Consider the following 24,027-nt stretch of genomic DNA (forward strand, 5'->3'; position numbering starts at 1 on the left):
TTATCAATTGATTTAATTTCTCCACTTGTCCACTAACAATTTAAAAATTTATAACAATTGAACTTTTACCATTTTTACGACCTAGTCCTTATACCTTAATTAACTACCTGATTAAAAAAATTAAATGACCAAACATTAATTAATATTTATACTAACCTCATAAATATTAAATAATAATATTTACGAATTTAATTATCAAAAATAAAGTTCCAAAATCACCATTTTTGATACCATTAAAAAACGAATTATTATAGGGACAAAAAGGTTGTCTAATAGAATTTGGGTAGAATAAGGTCAAGTATCTAGGTTTACATTTACCTATTGCAGGGTATTTATAAGAGAAAAGAAAGGCTAATCATGGTCCCCTATCCATCAAGCTTAGGCATCATAGTAGGGTGATGAGTGTCAACTTAGGGTATTGTTGGACTTGACTTGAAAAGACCAGATGGAGGGAGATATTGGATGTGATGGTTTGATGAGTTTATGTAGGGGTCTTCTTAATATATCTTCTTTGAATCATGTGGGTACTAGGAAGGTGGTGCTTGAGTAAAGGTGAAAAGCGGTTTTAAGGACAAAGCTTGCGAGACGTGATCATCATAGGGTTGCATTATCATGATCCAAGTTAAGATGTCTAAATTGGACCTCTTGGAGTTGGGTTTTATATTAGTGGGTCTTTCATGCTTAATTTGAGATGAATATGAAAGTATAATATAATTTTTTAAAGGATTGATAGCTTTTGAAAAGTAGTAGTTTTTAAAATGAGTGAGAAGTCCTTTGAAGAGGAAAAGTTTTTATAAAAATAAAATATATTAAAATTTTAATTTACATTATCCCTATATATAATCATTGTTTAATAAAATATGAGACAATTTTAGTAAAAAAATCTCTTCAATTTCTCTCAATTTCAAAATTGAGTAAATTAGTCTATCTCAAAAAATTGGAGTAGTATAATCCCTGTCAAATTTGAAAGTAATTAATGACAATTAATAATGGGTTAATGTATTCCGTCAATTGTATATAATTTTGATTGGTATAGTAACAAATTTAGGCTTTGATGTTTATAGATTTGGTCATTTTTGCCTTAATTCTAAAAATTTCAACACATTCAGCCTCAATATTTGCACAAATATTGTGGGATAAAATTATTAAATTAGGACCGAATTGACAGAATGTGTAAACTTTGAGGGTTAAATTTATTATTATACCAATCAAAGTCATGAACAATTGATAGAAAACATTAATGTTATGATTAATTGTCCTTAGTTGTACACTTTCAAAATTGACGATGATTAAATTAAATTAATTTTTCAGAGGGAATAATGTGCTCAATTTCAAAATTAAGAGAGAGGTATTTTTACGGACATTTTTATAAATTAGTAAAGATAGATTATTGTGGAATCAATAAGCCCGCCCATAGGCTGCCTCTGATCTGATCATATTCAGCGGCAGCTGGACTCTGTTTTGGTCTGTGTGCTCTTTTTACTGCTAAACCATGTTTTTAAAACAGACTTATAACTAGCCTTAATGTTGGCAGATTACATATAAATCAGAATTTATGCTCCAAATGCTCATTTTGTTTTCCAAACCCTTTAGTTTGAAGGTATCAAACTCTAATCTTTGTACCAAATCACGTTGAATATTAGTCAGCTCCATATCTTAGAAGCCAAGTTATAACAGACATCATCACTAAACTTCTAATCGGAGTCAGTAGCAACAAGTCAATCTTTTCTCGGTCTAATTGTGCTTCCACTCCCTATACTCTTTAACTTTTCAAATCTAGTCTCTATGCTTTTAGTTCATTTAAAAAATTAATTTCCTTCTATTAAAATTGAATATGTTTTATCTATTGGAATTTAATTTTTAAATTAGATACTTGAATATTAAAATGTCACATATTCGAATTTAACTTAAGTTCATTAAAATTTCTTTTAACTTTTAGACCAAACCAGTAGATGGAGTACATTCAAAAGCCAAAGATCTAAATAATAAGGCTCCAAAGTGAAATTTCTAAAAGTTAAAAGAAAATTAACACTTTTGGGTTGAAAAGTTAACTATTTGGCTTGAAGAAAACCAAAGCTAAACGCACCCTAAAAGCATATGGATGAAAGTTTGTAAAGTTCAAAAAAGTACAGGGACTTGGGGGCAGAATTAAAAAGTAACAAGAAATTGGTGGCTTTGAAGCGATTGACAAACCCATTTATTGCCACGTATGCGGATTAGCATCTTTTACAGACCATTTTTTATGGTCTAAAATTTATTCTCATGCATATGCAATTTTATAGTGAGCCAAACGTTATTCTAAACCATCTTCAAAAAGGAGACCTTTAAATTAGTTGACAGAAATAATGGTCCCATAAAGCTCCTCTTCATCAATAATTGAAGACTTGTTAACAGATTTTAGCATTCAAGAGATTCCCTTTCTGGCCAACCACCTGCCAAATTTTTCAAAAAACCCTTTTTGAAATTCTTCACTCTTAACTCAAATTACATGCAAAACGATTCCTTCATGTAGAAAAAAGAACAATATAAATATATATAACAAAACGTGCTCCACAATGTTTGCCAATACGTATTCTTACATCCATGTATATATTATACGTATAGCAATAGTCAAACAACTTTGCCTAATCTTTCAAAATAGAGAAAAAAAACCATTTTTACATGTATATAAGCACGGATTGTCTCAGACTTGAGTAACATCAACTTAGCCTAATCCTTGAGAGATAGAAAGAGAGAAATCCATGGCCGGGAAAGCCAATACAATGCCGGTTATCAGTAAGCTGTATTGTTCTTCATCTCAGGTGGTGCTTGCGGTTAGGAGGAGGCCGCATGTGGTGAACGGAGGCGGTTTCGTGGTGACGGATTGTAGCCAGATGGTTGTTTTCAGGGTCGACGGTTGTGGGGTTCTGGGTACTAAAGGGGAGCTGGTCTTGAGAGATGGAAATGGGGATGCTTTGCTTCTCATACGTCGAAAGGTAAATATTGTATATTTTTCGATAACTTTAAAACAGGGATTTGAAGTTCCTTTGTATACCATCAAATTATGATAAATTCTTCAAGGCATGATCTATAGTGTGTGTGCATGCATATGAATGAATCAGTTTAAATGAATGAGCCTTGAATTTCCTCGAGTGTTTTGGATGAAAACAACTTGCATTTGCATGTTAGATGGAAAGATAAAAAGGAACATGATATGCAAGTGGATAAAGCAGGATAACATGGAATAGAAAACTGGTCATCATGATTATAACTGTGTCCTAAAGTAGTCTCCAATAGGGATGGCAAATTGGTTCAAGTAACTTTGTACAATAGAGAAGCTGGTGGGATGAGATTTATCCATGTATTAAAACTATATGTACCGCGAGGGCCGAATTCAGAAAACTTGTTTAGGGGCTTATAATTTTTGTGATAGTAAAAATATAAGTTCTATCATTTTAATAATTTATATATTTATATTGTTAAAGAATTAAATTAAATTTTTATATTTTTAGAGGGACAGGGTAAAATTTTACCTTTACTAATTTAAAATTTTAAAAATTTAAAAGACTTAAATAGAAAATTTTCTTTTTTAGGGGTGTGCGGTTTGCATCTCCATTATATTAACAAACTAAAATCATATTTTGTCTCTCATTAAGTCCCTCAGGTGATGATTCTTTCTGGGCTAATTGTGCCCAAGTCCCTGTATTCTTCTTTCGTTTTGATACATTATAACTTGCGGGAAGGAATTTTATTACCAGAGTTGAAAGTGCCAACATAGAGCTTCATTTAGGTTGTTGGCTAATCCCTCTAGTTTCAATTTGAAGAATCAGTTCCTTTTACTTGTGTAATTTAAAAATCAAAGTCCAACTGATAACATTGTTGGTTTTCGTTAAATTTGAATACGTAACATTATAATATTAAAAAAAATGTTTAATTTAAAAATTAAAATGAAATTGATTTAAAAAGAAGTTAATTAATAGTGTTATCAATAGAAATTTGACTTTTAACTTAAAATAAATAGAGGCATTGAATTCCTAGAATTAAAAACGGGGAATAAGCTTGAAAAGTATAGAGACTGGGGACAGAATTAAACTTTTGGTTTCAAATTTTTTAGCACTATGATGCATAGTGATTTTTAATAACCGAGTAGACATGGGATATATACGCACAAGCATAGGCAGGCAGGCAGGCAGATAAGCACAAATTGTATTGCTATGGGCTAAGCTAAAGCCTAATGGTTGTTGATTCCTATATTCCAGGGAGGGATGGTTGAGGCACTAAGCATACATAAAAAATGGAAAGGCTACAGTTTCGACTACGAAGGATCACAAAAGTTGGTTTTCACTTTAAAGGAGCCAGCCCGTCCATGCCTATCCAATAACAATGCCATCAGAATCTCCACTGAACCAAAAAGCAGCAGCAAGCAGTGTGAGTATGAGATCAATGGTTATTTCCCTGACAGAAAATGCAGCATCATTGATTCCACAGGCAACCTTGTCGCTCAGGTAGTATACTTCATTTAATATAACATGGTATCAAGTTTAGTTTTGTTCTAAATCATAAGTTTACGTACAGGTTGGAGTAAAGAAGGAAGTAGAGGAGTTGATGGCAAGTAAAGATGTTTATCAAGTAGTGGTAAAACCTGGGGTTGATCAAGCTTTTGTTTTTGGAGTCATTGCTGTTCTTGATTACATTTACGGTGAATCTACCAGGTGCTGATTGAGGGATTTCTGTAAACCCCCAAAGTAGAAGTTAAATTTGTTGGTTTGGGTTCCATTTGGATGACTAGATTTGGAATGAATTAAGCTGCAAATTCCTCTTTATTTTAGGATCTGTAATCCTTAGCATGTATATAAAATAATAACTTAGAATAATATTAAAGATTTGTGGCTATCTTTTCTGTTTGTTTTTCTCCGCTTATATTAGTATAGCCTAGGAATGCAGCAACAATAAATTTAAGGAAGAATCCTATGCTATTCGCCTCTGCCCAACTAACTTGACAAACAGTCAAATGAAGTAATAGAAATGAAGAATTGGATGGTAAATGGCTTCATCTTTGAACGGGAACAATTCTATCTCTCTTTACATTCCAAATTTAATCAAAATTTGAAAATGTCAAGGAGTGAAAGCTAAACTTTCTGATGGAAAAAGAAGCTTCCTTTTAGAACATAAGACAAATGTTTATGAAATTCTCACGGCAAGCAACTAGCAAATGAATACGCTTGATTCCTTCCATCAATCAAACGCAAACTTCCTTTTTTTCTCTAACAAGAAAACCCTCCTCAACAAAATCAATGGAGTTCATGAACAAGGTAATCAGATCGGCGAAATTTACAACAAGGATAATTGATTTATAACAAGGCAAAACACAATTACTATACGATTCAAGAACAGGGAATACTGGTAGAGAACACAAATTACAGAAAAATACTATGCTAGCTTTGTGGGACAAAAAAGCGGGGGAAGCGTTAAGCGCAGGCGCAAACGTTCTCCACCACCACGGTCTCGTCATCGGCGGACCTGAAAATCAGGTACCCAACAGCCAGTCCCAAAACAATAGCCAAGAAAATGCCTCCGTTGAAAGACATGATGGCCAACATCAGGAGATAACCGATAGCCGAATTGATCCCGAAGAGCAAGGCCGTCGCGAATTTAGCGGAGCGGCGGTATTTGGGGAGGAGAGGAACAGAAGCGCCGGCGGAGGAAGGCGGGGATGGGTTGGAGGAAGCAAGGGATCTGAAACGGAGGCGTCGATCTTCCATGTACTGGTAAAAGGAAGAGAAGAGAAAACAAGCAAGCAAAGTGAGGAGGTAACTCAGCCATGAATCAGTCTTCCAGGAATCGATGAGCAGAGTCACGTCCTTTCCCCAGTACAAGGTCATGTGCATCATCTTCTTCGATTGACTGAACCCTCAAACACACAGACAAAAAGGGCAAAATGGAAAGCAGTTTTGTTGATTGTCGTGTTAAGACAGAAAATCTTAAAAAAGAATTTGACAGATTGCTTTGGTTTTATCAGGAAATCCCAATTTTGGGAACCAATCCAGTTCTGGGATTTGGAGTATGGACTTACGATTATGCCCTTAATAGGATGTGCTTGGCCTTGGGGAAATGGAATAACTGTTGAAAAGAATGGAGCTGCAAGTGGCCCAGCCCTACTCTAGACCGAGTCAATTCTCATCTAACAAAAGCAAGAGACAGTTGATTGAAATTTATAGTTAGATTAAAATTGGAATCCAACATCTAAAGATATGCATAGCATTCGGAATAATGAGAGTGCAACTGACGTAACTATTTAAACCCAATGCCACGCTATACAAGTACAAAAGGCGAAGCAAAAGTTATCCCCTACTGACTGAACTTTGTTGTTAGGTTTAGCATTAAAAGTCAAGGAAGATACTTTCCCAGCCATGAATTTGTCAACCTAAACCTATAGGTAAAACACCACCGGATGTGCTCACCCCAACAATGAAAAATGTCAAGTTGTGATCCCTAGTGTCTTGATTGGGCACATATCCTTGGGTTTTTGCAGGCAACACAATGAGAGGCCAAAATCTAGAAATCCCATTGTACAAAACAAGTTACTATCTCTAGGAATTATGTACAAAGAAGGTTAGTTATATCGCACACCAAACACTAATGAGATACCCAAACTAGCAAGGGTATTGAATTAGATCCTCCCCAACATCTTACCATTGTAATTTTCACACAAGTGAAGCATTTAACATCAAATCACCCAATGAGTTGCCCTATGCGAACATTGTCCTAACCAGGATTGATGGGTTAATCCTAAATATCACACCTAATGCCACCAACAAAGAAACAAGTTTATTTGCAACAATATAAAGCCAGACAATTTCGTAAAAGTTTTCTCAAAAAACCCAAGGAAGCTAAAGTCAAAGAGATGGTTGGTCACATGCAGTATGTATCGATGCAGGAACTCCTAACATACCACCAAATGTAACATCAATAAAGTATAAAAGTTCGTTACTCCAATGACTTGCATCATCTTGAATCTTCCATAAAAAGCTAGAACAATCAGTGTAAATGTAGCACTAGCCACAACATGCCCATTTGACCTTTTCTCCTATTCTAGGAATTGTCATTTGTCAATGGTCTTGGAACAATCACTCTAGGAATGAAAGAAACTTATAACAATAAAAGAAAGATTGATCTTTCAGTATTTCCTTATCATTCTAAACCCATATAGGTTTTGTATAATGTAGAGGGTTATTTGATGGAGAGAAGAGACATTGCAAACAAGTGAATGAGATGTATCGGAAGAAGGCAGAGAGGATGACTAAAGCAAATCCAATAACGCTAAGCGCATCGATAAGTAATGGTTGGTAAAGTGGAGAAAGGGACATGTGGCTAACGGTAAGGCTAAACAAAGAAAATAATTTGAGAGAATTTTAGAGAGAGCTTTGAGAGTTAGAATGCCAAAGTGTCAAAAGTCCTTTTACTAGTTGTGAAAGGCTCCTATTTATATTGTTTCAAGAATAAGACTTACAAAGCGATCAATTAACGAGAATAATAACTCATATTTTTTAGTAACAAAGGCATTAATGGTTTATTATTATGTTATTATTATTATGAAAGGATTTTGTTGCTGATGCTAATAAGTAGTGAACAAAAGTTCACTATGTTTTGGGAAGAAAAGAGAAGCACTCAATATTACAAGAAGAGGTTAAGAGGAAAACCTTTAAACTACCTCCATATTTGATCCATCGAACCAAGCTCTCCGAAACATCCCAAAAAGTGAAGATAACCCAAGAACCCTATCATATTCCGGGGTTACTTCAACTTCTTTTACTTTGGTCAAGTGGTACCATGAGAAACATCTTTCGTGGAACATCTCTTAAAACACAAGATGATGTGTGACACCCCACACCAGACTCGGTCGTCAAATTCGAATATGAGACGTCACATTACATTACCGAAGCAAATTTGACTACCTCGATCCAATATCACAAAGTTTAACATGTAATTATCATACAATTCAAATCAATCGACATTCATAATCTTTCACATAAGCATATTATAGATGTCTACCAACTTTATTTAAGAAGTCTTAGAATTGTTCGAGATACAAAACGGAGTCAAGACTTGATTTCAAACTGAAATTTCAACAGTGTCTCAAGATAGGGCATTCATGTCTTAAGACCTATTGATTTTTATTCTTGTTTCGGTGTTGGAATATCTCAAGACATTTAAGTTTATATCTTGAGACTTGATCACTTATGTCTCGGGACCTGTCTCGAGGCATAGTTCCCTTACTTTAGACTCTAACTTCGATGCATCAAGATAAATGGGTTCTTATCTCGATACCTAAAACAAAGCAAAATTATCTTAGGTTCGATGTTTACTTGTCTCGAGACAAGTGATTATTGGGAAATGTGTCCATATTGTAGTAAACATGTAATTGTTTTCTATGTATTTGAACGATGAATAAATAAAGTTAATTTCACATTTCACTATTATGTCTTTTTTGTTTTTGTCGTTCATGTTTTACATGCATAGTGAAATTGTGACAAGCAAATACTAGCTCATTAATTGTCTAAGTTCAAACTGATGATAAGTGGCACTGTAAGAACGTTTACATTGCAAGAAAGACAACTTACTTCAGTAGATAATCTTAACGAGTCCATAATCCCGTAAAAAAATCAAAGTGAGAATTTGATTCAAATACTTAGAAGGATTATTATGTCGTTTACAATTACAATTGGGGAGATGACTAGTCTTGGCTATCGGAGCAGTTGACTCCATGGGTAGAGACATAAATGTATTCATTGAAAGAATGATACATTGGATTGGACCTAAGATGAATTAATTCTGAATCTGTTTGTGAATTAATTCACTTGTGACGTTCATGGTGTGATATACCTAAATTCTGATTTAGTCACTGACCATGCGTATGTAACTCATGTTCTTTGATATGATTAGATGCTTATGCTCTAAAGATGATCAAGCCCATAGTCGGTATGTTGAGTACATGACTTGTGTATGGAATGACTTTATTAGCAACAATGGAATTCATAGCTCGATTAAAGATTTAACGATACCCTTTTATTGGTATTGTGTGGATTGATAAATATGGAATGTAGTCACGGGTTGCTTATTCTCGAACAAACAATTTATCATAGTCATTTGTTGACAGTGATCATATTAATCATTAAGAAGACACAATAGTGACAATGAGATAAAATAGGATTGTATTGAGTGAATGAATTTAACTTAAAGGAATCAATGATATCATATGAGGTCAACACACACATGATGAGGTCATTAGATAAAGTAGTTGGATGAATTGCTTTCATAAAGAGTATACAATAGATAGTTTTCAATCATGGTACTTCTTGTGGATTGACTCCATGATTAAGTAATATTGAATTATCAGAATGATGCTTCTAGACATAATTGCAATTACTCTAGTCTAATTATATATGTCTAATTGGGCCCTCTGTTAGCTCAACAAAAGCTCGACAGATTGCATTTGAATCAGAAGAAAATTCTACGACTTTGAAAATAATTTAATTAATTCACTTTATTCGATGTGGAATTAAATTAGGTGGTCGTGAGAATTGTTCTACTAGAATTTGATTAAAAAATTTTCTTAAAAAATTAATTTGGAAAATCTAAGTGATTTTTTGGGAAATTAATTTTGATCAAGTAAAATTAAATTAATCAAATTAATTAAAATTAATATGATATTTTTGGAAATTAATTTTCAAGTCAGACAATTGGCCCAATGGGTAATTGAACTTGAAAATTGGACCTGAGATCAAAAATTTGGCCCGAGAACCCAAAATTGTGATTGAGACCCAAAAACTGGTCGAGCTGAGCCTGGTATGTGAAACTGAGCTAACGGTCAAGCCAATGGCTCGACTGGACCGAACCGGTAGCAGCCGAACATGTTCGAGGTGTCATAAGGGTGTCGTGCCTGCACCATAGTGCATTGTGGTGCCAAGATTGCAACAGCGACATTTCGATGGCCGATGGATGGTCGATGGCGGTGGTTGTGCGGTGAAAGAATTGCACTCCTACTTGGACCAGATAATTTGATTTTAGATTAGCTATTCCAAAAATAACATTATTTTAATAAATTTAATATTAAATTAAATTGTACTTATCTTGATAGTATTTTTTTAAATTTAATATTAATGTGATTATCTTAATATTAAATTAAATTTAATATTTATCTTGTAGATAAGTATCCTATTAATTTAATAGATTTAATATTAAATTTAATCTAATATTTATCTTGATAAGTATTATATTAATTTAATATTAAAGTGATTAAGTTTAATTATAGTTGAACTCTCTAAACTCTCCCTATATAAAGAGAACCTTGGGTTATTATTTTACACACACTTAAATTCAAGAGAATGTTGTAGAGAGAATTCTATAAAGAAATTGTTTTAGAAAATTTATATATATATTATTTACAACTTAACCCTAAAATTTAGAGAAATTGAGAAATTACTCCACTAGTAATTTTGTGGAAAAAAATTTAATTCAAAATGAGCCCACACTCGACAGACGTGAGCTTGAGGATAACAGATAAGACTACTCGATCGAAGCATTCGTCCTAGATGAATTGAAAAGGTATAATTTTGATTAAGTGTTTATTACTTTAGATATTACAACCAAGTTCTTGTTTTGAAAAAAAATTAACTTCGATTTTTCCTCAAATCTATTTTCTGTTACATTTTCCAAACCTAATTTTCCAATAAGGATCACTTATCTCAAGATATGACAACGTATGTCTCGAGACATGCTCAACATGTCTCGATTCCTAAACCTAGAAATGCACAATTTGGTTAATTTTGTTCACAATGACGCGAGACCAAATGGTCAAATTACCTATGTTTCACTTAGTAACTTGTTAAACAGGTCTCTTACACATTTCTATCTTATTCCAACCATGATACCAATTTCATCAATCATCAAATTTATCTCCTGAACACATTCAACACATATGACTACCATTCAATGCATCGTATCATCATATATATAGACAATAATAAGATAGGCCGAAACATACATATAAACATTAAAATTAAATAACTAAATTCAACTTTAGGACATTCAAACGTCCATTAAGTACCAAAGCAAATCAAAAGACCCAAAAATGACAATTATCATATGACACAATCTAGGTACATGCCTTTAAACTTTTACAAGCCAAAGAACATACAAACTTGGTCTGAGCTTAGTTGTTGAGTCTTGGATGCTTTGCAAGTCCTCTAATCTATCAAAACTTGTTAGGACCTGTGCACGAAAATAAACAAATTCATACGTTGAGTATTGTATACTCAGCGGTGCAAATATAATATGAATTCAATATATAATAAACTAAACAAATAACAAACATATATGTATAGCATTGATAAAAATAACTTCATTGGTGCACCCTCACAAAATACATATATGAATACACATCTTTTCCTATATTCATTATTCAATATCCATTTCAATAGATGATAGTTTTATATTATTGTATAATTGTACATACAACATATCATATCAGCATCACATTCTCATTTCTTATTCTATTTGCCCTTATTACCCTATTGTAAACCCTAGAATGGATACACAAATCTATATGTTAATATAAGTCCACAACCTTTTGGGAATTGGGGCTACTCAATCTGTATGACAATATATATATCTATGACTCTTTGGGAATTGAGACTACCCACAACCCTCTAGGAATTGGGGTTGCTCACGATCCTCTAAGAATTGGACTTAAAACAAAGTCATTGATATCTATGACCCTATGGCATGCCAACTATACCTTTACTATGTCTAACATCGTTTAACAGGATATTTTTATCATTAGTTACTATCACTACTCAATATGATGTATTCGTCATCATATCACGAATCAATATTCAATTTCATAGTATCATCAATGTACCATATATTACATGCCAATAATATATATTCATATTATCATGATATCATGCTTTAGTTCACAATCAATTGAGTTCAGTTCACTATTTTCATTTATAACACTTATTATCAAGTATTATCTTTTGCACAAAATTTATATATACCCAATATCATTTCAAGAATTTAGGTATAAGCACTTTTCCTTGTCTATAATTACCAAATCGAATACATATAATTAGGGCTGAGCATTCAATCGAATCAAATCGAATCGAATCGAAAATTTACGAGTTAATCGAATTTTTGAATCTCATTTTATCATCTTATTTGAAGTTTTCTCGAATCGAGTCGAGTGAGATGGAATTCGAATCGAATCGAATCGAATCGAATCGAATATATTTGTTCGAGTTAAATTTTAAAAAATAATTTTGGGTTCTTGTAACCACTGTCAACCATCGTAATAAAATTTGTCCACCTTAATCAATTTTTTTATTAACTTTCATCATCTCATAATTTATTTATTAATTTTTTATATACTGGTTAGCTTCTTTGCTTGCTTAGTTGTTTCAATTATCTTCAGATTCTTGTCACTATGTATTTTGGAATTAAAAAATATATTAAATGTAAAAATATGATTTTTTAATAAAAGTTATTTTAAAAATAAAATGTGAAATTGATACCAATATAAAATTTTAACACGAATGTTTTATGGCATAATTAATAATTCAATTTTAATATAAATAATCAATATGACTAAACAATTCAATAATATAAATAATATAAAATGTGAAATTTAATTTAATAATATAAATAGTAGATATAAATAAAATTATTGCTATTTATGTTTAGTGATTTTTTTTGGATAATTTTAATTTTTTATTTGAGAGTAAAGGGTGAGAAGTAAAAGTTTAGGGGGAAAATAAAAAGTTTTGGGAATAAAAGTTTGAGCGAAAGTAAATAGGGGGAGTAAAATTTTGGAGGGAAAATATTAAAAAAAATTAGAGGGGGGAGGGTTTGGGGTAGATGAGAGGTAGGATGGGAAGGGAATAAAAGTTTTAGGGGAAAAGTGGGAGGGAGTAAAATTTTTTGGGGAAAATAAAAGGTTTTGAGGGTTTTTGATAGGTGTGTTCATTCGGTTAACCGACCCGAAATAACATTAACTGAATTAACCGACCTTTCAAAATTTTTAACCGTTAACCGAACCGAAATTTTTTCAATTAATTCGGTCAGTTAACCGAATTAACCGAAAATTATATATTTTTTATTTTTGGTTAAAAATTAACCGAATTAATCGAATTACCCGAATTAACCGAATTAAACGAATTAACCGGATTACCCGAATTAACCGAATTGAATCACTACATAATTAAATTATTTTTAGACTTTTAGACTTTAGTCTTAGTTTTAGTTTTACAATTTTATTTTATTTATTAAATTATTTGTAATTTTTTATGATTGGGTTGGGTTGGGTAATTGGGTTGGGTTGATTACTTGGGTTTGGATTGGGTTTAGGTGAATAGTGGGCCTATTTATATATTATAATTTTATTTATTAATTTTTTCGGTTAAACCGAAAAAATTCGGTTAACCGACCGGTTTCGAACCGAATTAACCGTTAACCGAAAAATTAAAAAAATAATTAACCGACCTCCGACTGAAAAAATTCGGTTAACCGACCGATTAACCGAATTCGGTCGGTTAACTGAATTTTTTCGGTTTTACCCGAGTTTTGTACACCCCTAGTTTTTGGGAGTAAAATTTTGAGAAAAAGTAAATGGGAGAGCAAAATTTTGGTGGGAAATGAATTTTGGGTAGATTGGGGGCTTAGGAAGGGAGGGGAGTAAAAGTTTTGGGGGGAAGGTGGGAAGGAGTAAAAGTTTTGAGGGAAAAGTAAACAGGTTTGGGAGTTTGGGGTAAAAATGTAAAATATTATAGTTTGATATTCGAATTCGAAAACTCAACTTGATTTGAACTCGAAATTTGAAAAAAATTCGAGTTGATTTGAATAACTCGATTCGTTTAACTCGAAATTCGAATTTTTTTTCAATTTTTTTGAGTCGAATTGAGTTTTGCTCACCACTACATATAATCAATTATCATTATATCACCAAAGTCTTTAATGCAATTAAATAAATGCATATAATCAAAGTTAATGTTAATATATCATCACTTATGATTAAGCACATATATATGAACATATCATAATATCGATAATTTATAACACAACTTCATCTAAGCACAACATCATATTCATCAGCTCAAAGTTTCGAGCATAGGTGCAGTTACCTTGATATTGATTCTAGATTTGACTATGTTAACTAACTATTAACTGAACAAGTAATTAAAAGTGAACTATAGTAGCACAGACCTAATTCGCCACACGTCGCTCATTTTTGCCTTTTATCCTCAACAATTCGGCTTCGTCTCAACTACGCACGTTCGATAATTCATTTACAAAAATGGTATTAGTTCACATTCAAGAAGGCATAGTCAACAACCATATATAATTACACACTTTTACAATTAAGTCCCTTTTTAACCTTAGTATCTAAAATGCTCGTATCTTGTTATATACTCGATTGAATTAAAATATAATTTCATATTTATTCTCTAGGGACCTTAAACTATCTATCCATATCATTAATATTTAACAACTTACATTGTATTCAATTTGATCTATAATACTAAAAAAATAGCTTTCTTTACCGTCACTAAATTTTAACTCAATCACAACCTCACCCATGATTTCCAACTAAATTTCTCTAAATTCTCTACCATGGAAACTTTGTTAAACCTTATCAATTCCACAATCTAATACTTAGGTCAAGATTATCAACTATCACTAATTAAGATTTCCATGAAATTTCAAGTAAAAACTTACCTTTCTTGCAAATTGGATGAACGACAATGGTGAGAAAACCTTTGAAAATTTTCCTTTTTTTTCTTCTTTGCTATACACGAAATAGAGAAATAAACTAGCTTAATGTTTCCTTTCTCTTTCCACTAACCTATATATATTAACTTTTTTATTTTTTTTATTTCTTAATTTATATATGTATCAATCCCCATAATTTAATCATAATAATCTTAGTGGAAATCTACAGTGGTGGTTAATCTCATCCACTAACTTCATAAATTACTAGTTTATTATCAAATAAGGCCATATCAAATTGCTACTTAAGCCCCTCTCCATTTATGACATCAATTTTTAATTTCTTCAATTTAATTCTTGTACTATTTAATATTCTAGTTAATTAATTATTAAATAATTTATTTTCTAATCCAATTACTAATTTTTTATTTTTTAATTCTTGTGCTTGCTTCGTAACTGCTCGATTAATAATTTAATTTTTTCGGATAGTCCACTTTAATAAATTTGATCCCTAAATTGACTTTTTCAACACCGACGAAAATCGGGTTGTTACATGATGGTTGTTCTTGTATGAGAGTTGCTCCTGAATATTGATTATTTTGACTTGTTCCAAACATGAGTTGTTTTGTGGGTATGCTTTTATTGATAGAGCTTGTTCTAAATAATGACTCTTCTGAAAAAACACAATTTTTCTAAATAGAAACTGTTCCAAATAGTGATTATTATAAACATAGCTATACTTGAAATATCATTATTCTAAACAAGTGTTGTAACATCCCCACTTAAAAAAAAAAAAGAGAGAAGAAGAATATTTATGGTAGAAGTCCTTGAATAAGTGATCTATAAATAAATAGTAGTCTAAGAAATTGTGATCGTTTTTAGAGAAAACCATCAGCATGAAAACACAGAGGATTATTAGTAGGAGTATGTGGTTAAGATAAAAATTCAGTATCGAGTTTAGAGATTAAATTGAATAAGTTGGAAAAGTATAGAGATTAAAGTGCAATTATCCTATTTTATTTTGATGGAAAGGACTTAATGACAATTTTATCATTAATTAAAAAATAAATTGTTTCATGCTTTTAATTTGTTTTTTTGTAAGTAATAATATTTTAATAATTAATATTATAATATATAAAAAAGAGAAAAAAGATAACATCTTTCTCATCTTTCTTTCTTTTTCACGTTAAACAAAGGGGAAAAGAAAAAAAAGATTACTTCCATTATTTTCCTTCAAATTCAAGTATAATGTATGATTTTTCTTCAAAGTTTTTTTCAGATTTTGAATCTTTGAAGTTTGCTTTACATATATATATATCAATAGTTTTTGATTTTATCAAGTATTTTGAAAGTTGTCATTAAAGGATGTTGATGGAAGCTTAGAAAACTTAAGTGAAATATGTATATTTTTGGATAGGAAATGATTAAAAGATGAATTCTAGCTTGTTGGAAGTGTGAAAAAGAAATAAAAATGGATGAAAATTTTACTTAATATATTTGGCCATGTTAAAGGGGAAGTAGAGAACATTAGCCACTTTGTGTAATATTAGTGCTAAATGATAGCTTGTAAAGCGGTGGGTACTCTGGTGAAGACGAAATTGAAAATGGATAATCGAGTCAAAAGATATGCGAATTTCAGAGTAGAAAACTTAAGTTGCCAATAGGAATAATCATGCATATTTAAGTTTGTTTTTATGAGTTTTAGTTTTAAAATGGATAAATGATGTTGTTTCGTATTGAGTTGCTCCTATTGTAGCTTAAAACAAAGTGAACATCTTGAAGAAAAAGGGAAAGAAATGGAGTAAAACGATTAAAACTTCGGTTTGTACTAATATCTTATTTTCATTACATAAAGCTTTAGAATATATAGTTTACTATGACTAGTTATATTTATTTTATTTTATTTTTATGAGTTTTGGATGAGTTTGCATAATTTAGTTAATATTTATAAAATTATGTTTCAAGATGAATACTATGTTTTTCATATGATCAAATTAGCAAATTCATGGTTATGATTTGGATTTGAATATTATGATTTTAGATGATTGAGCAAGAAAATGATTAATATGTTTTGAATTGGAAGCCTAATTTTACGTTAGGCGGTATGTGATTTGAACATGAATCGGAATTGAAATGAGAATTATATGAAAATGGAATTGAAATGGATCATAAAATTTGGTTTTTACCCCGTTTCACTAAGTTAGACTAAATCAGATATAGTTGGCATGCCATAGAGTATTTATATCAGAGAATTTAGATCTCCCAAATTCCCAGAGGGTCGAGGGAGAAAAGGCCAAATCGATCAGTTGTTATTATTGTTAGCCCAAATTCCCAGAGGGTCGTGGGTAGTCCCAATTCCCAAAGGGTCGTGGATTGCTCTGATAGCCATCGTTGCCGAACAACTCGGGGTGGTGGATTCGTGTATCTGGTTATGAGTCTAAACTTTAGTACGGGGTCTAAATTGAAAGAAAAACAAAAGCAAAACTTGAATTAATTTGAATTTCCATATTGTGCAAATTCAATTAATTACGCGATTTTGAATTTAATTAAAAAGCTTATTTTCTTTATTCGATTAGTCAATATCAAAATATTAAAGTTTATTAATATTAGAATTTTATTTTATTATAATGTTATTAGTGATATTTATAATCATGTTTTAGTTTATTTCTATCAATTAAGTTGTGTCTAATACTTATGTAATGATTTATATGATATTAGCACCACTGAGCATAAAAATTGCTCAGCATACGGTTCATCTATTTTTCCGTACACAGGTAGTTAGGTTCGCTAGATCGTTCCAGCAGCATCTAAAGAATTGAAGTTTAGCTCAAACAATGTTGGTGAAAATTTTACTTTATAGTTTATGTAAATGGCATGTATCTGGGCTTGTATATTTATAATATTATGTCATAAACTGAATTTAAATATTTTCATTATGTTTTTTTACTAGTACTTTATAGCTAATATTTTAATAAAATAGTAAAGCATAAAAATCTAGTTTATTTATATGCTTTGAGAAATCGTAGTGCTGGGAATTGATTTGGGAGATAATTTGAATGTGGATATTTTGTGAAAATCTAAAATTTGCAGAGGGTTTTACGAAAAATAGGCAGAAATGCTGCCGAATTTTTTATAAAATAATTTTACCATGTTTCCTTTTCAAAAAAAATGGAAAATGAGTTGCTTCGGCAACGAAATGTGACATTTTATATTCGAATCCAACAACTGGGTCAGATATAAGGTGTCACAAGAGTTGTTCCAAACATTAGATGTTCTCAACTAGAGTTGTTCTTAAATGATAGATACACTAGATGGCAGTTGTTCTAAACTAAAGCCCTATTTTGAACATAGATATTCCAACCATGGTTATTCTCAAACAACGGTTGAGAGAGTTTTAGAAAATAACTTTTGAAAGTCAATGCCAAAGTGCCAAAAGGCCCCTTACTAGTAGATTTTAGAAAATTGGAGTTACAAAGCTAATTAATTAATATGAATAATGAAAATAAAGTTTAGTTACAATGGCATTAATGGTTAAAAAGGGATGGTGAGGGTTTTGTTGGTGATGGTGATGATAAATAGTGAAGAAGAGTATACTATGTTTCTAAAAAAATAGAGAAGCACCCAATGTTACAAGAAAGTGTTGAGTGAAAACCTTTTAACTACCTCCATATTTTATCTACCAAATCAAGCTCTTCGAAACATCCTAGAAGTGAAAATAACCCAAGAACGCTATCATATTGCAGGGTTACTTCCATTTCTTTTACTTTGGTGAATTAGTACCATGTGAAACACCTTCCACGAAACATCTTTTGTAATGAAAGACAGGGAGGGGGGTTGTTCCTGAACATGGGTTATTCTGACTTGTTCCAAACATGAGTTGTTATCAACATAGAGATTGTTTCAAACAAAAATTGTTTCGTGGTGATGCTTTTCTTGGAAAAGCTAATTTTAAGTAATAACTCTTTTGGAAAAACACAATTGTTCTTAATATAAATTGTTCCAAACAATGATTATTTTAAACATAACTATTCTTGAAACACCATTATTCTAAACAAGAGTTGTTCCAAACTTTAGATGTTCTCAATAAGAGTTGTTCTCAAATTACAGTTGTTCTGAACTAAAGTCATGCTTTGAACATAGTTGTTTTAGATGTAGCTATTATAAAAAAAAATTTGTTCTAAATAACTATTTCATTAATAATTTTTCTTTTGGAAGAGATATTTAGTGAAGGAACATTGCTACTTGTTTCGAACTTGATAACACAATTTCTTGAAATTAGTATTGTTGTCAGTGCAAGAGGACATGGGTTCAAGTGCGCTAAAACACATTACCTAAATGTAACACCCCAAACCTGACCTAGAAGTTATGACAGAATCTGGAGAAATTACATCGACTCGTTCGGTAAATTAATTTCAGTAAATATTTAGCAAATACGACTTTTGCAAACAGTCATTAGAAAGTTATTTGTTCGCTTCAAAAAACACTTAAGAAATTACTTAATTGGCAGCAGAAAATATTTTCCGAAGTTTTAGTTTTAAAAACTGAAGCCCGTTTTGTTGACTTAAGTGATTTTGTAGCCTCGCGTTAGAAAATAACAATTACTAACGAATTAAGCAAAAACCTAGATTAAATTCAGAAATAGATTCCAAACCCAAAAGATCAAAATTAATAATTACAAAATTCACCATATTTACATTAACTGCAAAAAACAATCTGAGCTCCCACACACCGTCCGATCCTAAGTCAGAGGTTTACATTAACAAACAAAGATAAAACAAAGGGGTGAGCTATGAAGCTCAATGTATAACTAAACTCAAACGGAGATCAAACAAAACACAATATACAAGTTAGAGAACGCAGAGAATTTCATATCAATCATATAGCCAGAGCGGAATAAATCAGAATATCATAGAGATTTTTATAACAATCATATAATAGAGTAGAAGATGTATGATTATGCCAATGCGATGTTTTTCGGAAAATCAGAATGCAAATTATCAAAAAATATCCTACCCAACTCCGCTACACACCAAAATAGAGTTCCCCAGAACTCATCCACCCAAATCACACCAACAGATAATTGTGGACAGTGCCACCAGAATTGCAGACAAGCTGCTAGATAGTACTGTGGATTAACCACCAAATAATGCAGATCATTAAACTGCCAGAAACTTCCTCTGTTCACATCATCACGAACCCTATGGAATGTGTCATGGCATGCATATTTAGAATCAGAATGATAAGCATGTAAGACATGCTGTCGTACAATAACAGAAACATAAAGCATGGGATTCCACACTTTGCAGGACAGATTAATCAAATCTTAATGAATCATATCAGATTTACCATGAAGTCACATGCATGGTTACATATCAGAATCGGTATCAGACATAGCAACATATTCGGATATCACATGTTCTCATCCAACTTAGTAGCACAGAAACAAATCATCAAAATTAACAAAGCACGGATCCTATCTAAATAAGTCACATACCTTAAACATGTCCCAAACAAAAGCACATTATACGTTAACATATCATACTTACTTAGCTTATATCATATTAGACGTACATACAGATAACGAATTACACATCAACCGATCATTGAATACCAAGTTTTATAGCTTTTTTGATCATACGGGCCATACAGTATGCCTATGTTCGATTCAAACGATGATTACGGCCCTAAAGAAAAATCCTACTTTTTGGTCCAAACACTCGTGTGGATTCACACGACTTAGGTGGCTGGCCCGTGTGGTCTAAATGGCCTAGCATACACCCATGTCTCTGGCCCGTGTGACTCTAATTCCAAAATAGTGAGTTGCACGGCCTGTACACACACATGTCTCTAGCCCGTATGACTTTAATTTTAAAATAGTGAGTTACGCGGCCTACCGTACTGCCTACCACACAGCCGTGTGGCATCAACAACCATGGATTCCAACTTCCGACGTTTGCAAAAATTCAGGTTTTCGTTACACACCTGATACGGATTTGATGCAGAAGCAACAAAGATGAATTCCCGGCCCTAAAACGATAATCAAACCTAAATCAAGCGATTTTCGTAACCATTTCAATAATTGACATATTTACTACCAAAGTTTCAACGAAACCTTTTGACGCAAAGCTCAAATCGAACTTAAATGCTTACCTTTACTCGTATCCAGCAATACAAGTACTTAAATCGGTAAAGAATCTTGATATGCAATCCTTTCACCTAAGAAAGAGAACCAACTAAACCCTCAAAAATGAATTTGGACAAAATGAGTAGAACAATTTCAGTTTTAACAAATAACGAACGAGAACGAACATTAGCAGAAATTCAATAACAAACTTACACCGTTAACCTTTCTATCGAAATAACGAAATATGCAATCTCTTCGACAAAACCAGTTGTGGAGTTATCAAAAAGAAAATGAACCAAAAGAAGAAAAAGAACAGATGTTCCCTAAAAAAAGTTTTTAAAAAGGAGTTTAGTTATTGTAAAATAAAATAACTAAATAAACTAGAACAATTTCACAAGGCAACGTAAAAAAAAGAACATTTTTCTTATCGCTTTCGTAGGGACTCAAACACAAGAGCAGAGAGTACACAAAAGTTTAACCACTGAACCACTAGGCTCATTGTTGACATCAATTGATCGAAAATAGAATTTATGTTAGATGATCAATGATAGAGGTTAAGACAAAAATTAAAAAATTTAAAGAAGGGATTTGAGCACAAGACCTCAGGCACACATCTAGAGCACTTAACCATTGAAACAAACGATTTTGCTTTGCAAAATTTTCAAAATCCTAACTCAAAATTAAGACATAACCACTCTTGGTTTGGTTAACCCAGTTTCTTCTAACCCAGTTTTTGGGATGTTACAACTCTCTCCTCCTTAAAAGAATTGTCCTCAAAATTCTCACGGTCTCACCAATCACTAACACAAAAAATCTGAAATATTCTCATTCATACAAATCATCACACTATAGCTGCGCAACTCTGATTTCAATGCACATCCCAACAATGTTTCTAACAGACTTTCTATTCACTAACTTGGATTATCAGAAGAACTCATTAAAAATATCACTAATGATTCATCCACCCGAGATTCTCACAAACACAACTAAAAACGACACTTACCACAAACATATAAATACAAACAATTATTATCAAAGAAGGGTACAATTGAATCAAATCGTAAAAATACTTGTATCCTTGTCAGACACATCTCGACTTCCTTGACGCCTAATCATATATCCCCGCCTTTGATTTTGTTTCCGAACCAGAGCTCGTTTCTGAGTAAAAGAGTATCTTGAGTAATCTTTAACTCGATGCTCCACGGAGCCACATCTGAGGCACGCCCCCATTTTCCTCCAACAATTGCCCGGATGGTGCTTACCATAGTGATCGTAAATCAGAATTTGATCCACGTTCACAACGCTCCTCTTTTTTGGCTGAGGTCGCTCAATCACAAAATCTTGATACACAGATCCCAATTGGATCCCATCGACCCTTTACAAATCCTCAAACACATCTTGGGGCACAAAATTGTCCCCAACTCACTGATTACTACCCTCAAATTAGGGCATCAAGGCAGACTTGCTAATTTTTAGATTGGGCCTATCGCCTCGAGAGAAAGACTCAGCTCGATCCACCACATCCTTACACATCATGACCACTAGAACTCATTATACTAATCTACAGTTTCAGAAATTTATGACTTAACTTAAGTTTATGAAAAATCTTAAGTCTAAAGTTTTAACAGGGGTTTTCACAGAATTTTCAGAGTTTTAGCAAGGATAAAGTAACCATAGCATTACAGTTTGTGTTGGTACATTTAATATAGCTAAAGTAGATATACTTACAGGATCAGCGTCGGAGCCTCAGATTCTCGGTTTACAGACTTGAAAATACTCAAACTCTGAACACATACTTTTTATACCCCTCAAATCTCAAAGTCAGTCAAAAGTTCCACTTACTTCAAATATTTTTAGGAAAAGTTTGAACCTGAAAATCATAACCCGAGTTGGCACCTAGATTTGATACCACTAAATGTAACACCCCAAACCCGGCCTAGAAGTTCTTACCAAATTTGGAGAAATTACATCGACTCATTTGGTAAACTAATTTTACCAAATATTTAGCAAATACGACTTTCACGAATAGTCATTAGAAAGTTATTTGTTCACTTCCAGAAACACTTAAGAAATTACTAATTTGCGGTAGAAAATATTTTTTGAAGTTTTAGTTTTGAAAACTGAAGTTTGTCGACTTAAGTGATTTCGTAGCCTCGCATTAGAAAATATCAATTACTGACAAATTAAGTAAAATCCCAAAACAAATTCAAAAACAGATTCCAAACCCAAAAGATCAAAACAAGTAATTACAAAATTCACCATATTCTCATTAAGTGCAAAAAAAAAAATCCGAGCTCCCACACGCCATTTGGTCCTAAGTTAGCGGTTTACGTGAACAAACAAAGATAAAATAAATGGGTGATCTATGAAGCTCAGTGTATAACTAAACTCAAACAGAGATAAAACAAAACACAATATAAAAGTTAGAGAACGCAGAGAATTTCATATCAACCATATAGCCAGAGCGGAATAAATCAAAATATCATAGAGACTTTTATAACAAAAATATAATAGAGTAGAAGATGTATGATTATGCCAAAGTGATGTTTTTCGAAAAATCAAAATGCAAATTATCCTACCCAACTCCGCTACACACCAAAATAGAGTTCCCTAGAACTCATCCACCCAGATCACACCAACAGATAATTATGGACAATGCCACCAGAATTGTAGACAAGCTGCTAGACAGAATTGTGGATTAACCACTAGATAATACAGATCATTAAATTGCCAGAAACTTCCTCTGTTCACATCATCATGAACCCCATGGAATGTGTCATAGCATGCATATTCAGAATCAGAATGATAAGCATGTAGGACATGCTGTCATGGTTACATATCAGAATCATTATCAGTCACAACAACATATTCGGATATCACATGTTCTCATCCAACTCAGTAACACAGAAACGAATTATTAAAATTAACAAAGTAGGGATCCTACCTGAATAAATCACGTACTTTAAATACGTCCCAAAAAAAAGCACATTATACGCTAACATATCATACTTACTTAGCTTATATTGTATCACCCCAAACCCAGCCTGGACGTTATGGTCGAATCTAGCGACGCCGCATGATTGTGTGTTTGACAACCGATACTCGTGTTGAAAAACCATAACTTTGCTTAAATTATTTCCCATTTAGATCTCGTCATTATC

At 32.3% G+C, this 24,027-nt stretch overlaps 2 protein-coding genes across 2 annotated transcripts; one reads left to right on the forward strand and one right to left on the reverse strand.

Annotated features, from left to right (window-relative positions):
* Window positions 1–2,431: 2,431 nt before the first annotated feature.
* Window positions 2,432–4,872, forward strand: LOC107901055 (protein LURP-one-related 6). The gene is made up of 3 exons (XM_016826897.2): window positions 2,432–2,975; window positions 4,239–4,484; window positions 4,555–4,872. Exons 1-3 carry the CDS (start codon window positions 2,742–2,744, stop codon window positions 4,696–4,698), a joined length of 624 nt encoding a protein of 207 aa, XP_016682386.1. The 5' UTR covers window positions 2,432–2,741; the 3' UTR covers window positions 4,699–4,872.
* A 337-nt stretch (window positions 4,873–5,209) lies between these two features.
* Window positions 5,210–6,243, reverse strand: LOC107901056 (copper transporter 5). The gene has a single exon (XM_016826898.2). The coding sequence runs from the start codon at window positions 5,868–5,870 to the stop codon at window positions 5,448–5,450; it is 423 nt and encodes a 140-aa protein (XP_016682387.1). The 5' UTR covers window positions 5,871–6,243; the 3' UTR covers window positions 5,210–5,447.
* Between the last annotated feature and the right edge of the window lie 17,784 nt (window positions 6,244–24,027).

This window comes from Gossypium hirsutum, chromosome D06 (assembly GCF_007990345.1).
Source record: "Gossypium hirsutum isolate 1008001.06 chromosome D06, Gossypium_hirsutum_v2.1, whole genome shotgun sequence".
NCBI lineage: Eukaryota > Viridiplantae > Streptophyta > Magnoliopsida > Malvales > Malvaceae > Gossypium > Gossypium hirsutum.

Bases quoted from the DNA above. Each gene is read 5' to 3' on its own strand.
- LOC107901055 (XM_016826897.2), top strand. From the start codon at position 2,742: ATGGCCGGGAAAGCCAATACAATGCCGGTTATCAGTAAGCTGTATTGT. The intron at 2,976-4,238 runs GTAAATATTGTA...CCTATATTCCAG, and splicing joins TGCTTCTCATACGTCGAAAG to GGAGGGATGGTTGAGGCACT. The intron at 4,485-4,554 runs GTAGTATACTTC...GTTTACGTACAG, and splicing joins CAGGCAACCTTGTCGCTCAG to GTTGGAGTAAAGAAGGAAGT.
- LOC107901056 (XM_016826898.2), bottom strand. From the start codon at position 5,870: ATGATGCACATGACCTTGTACTGGGGAAAGGACGTGACTCTGCTCATC.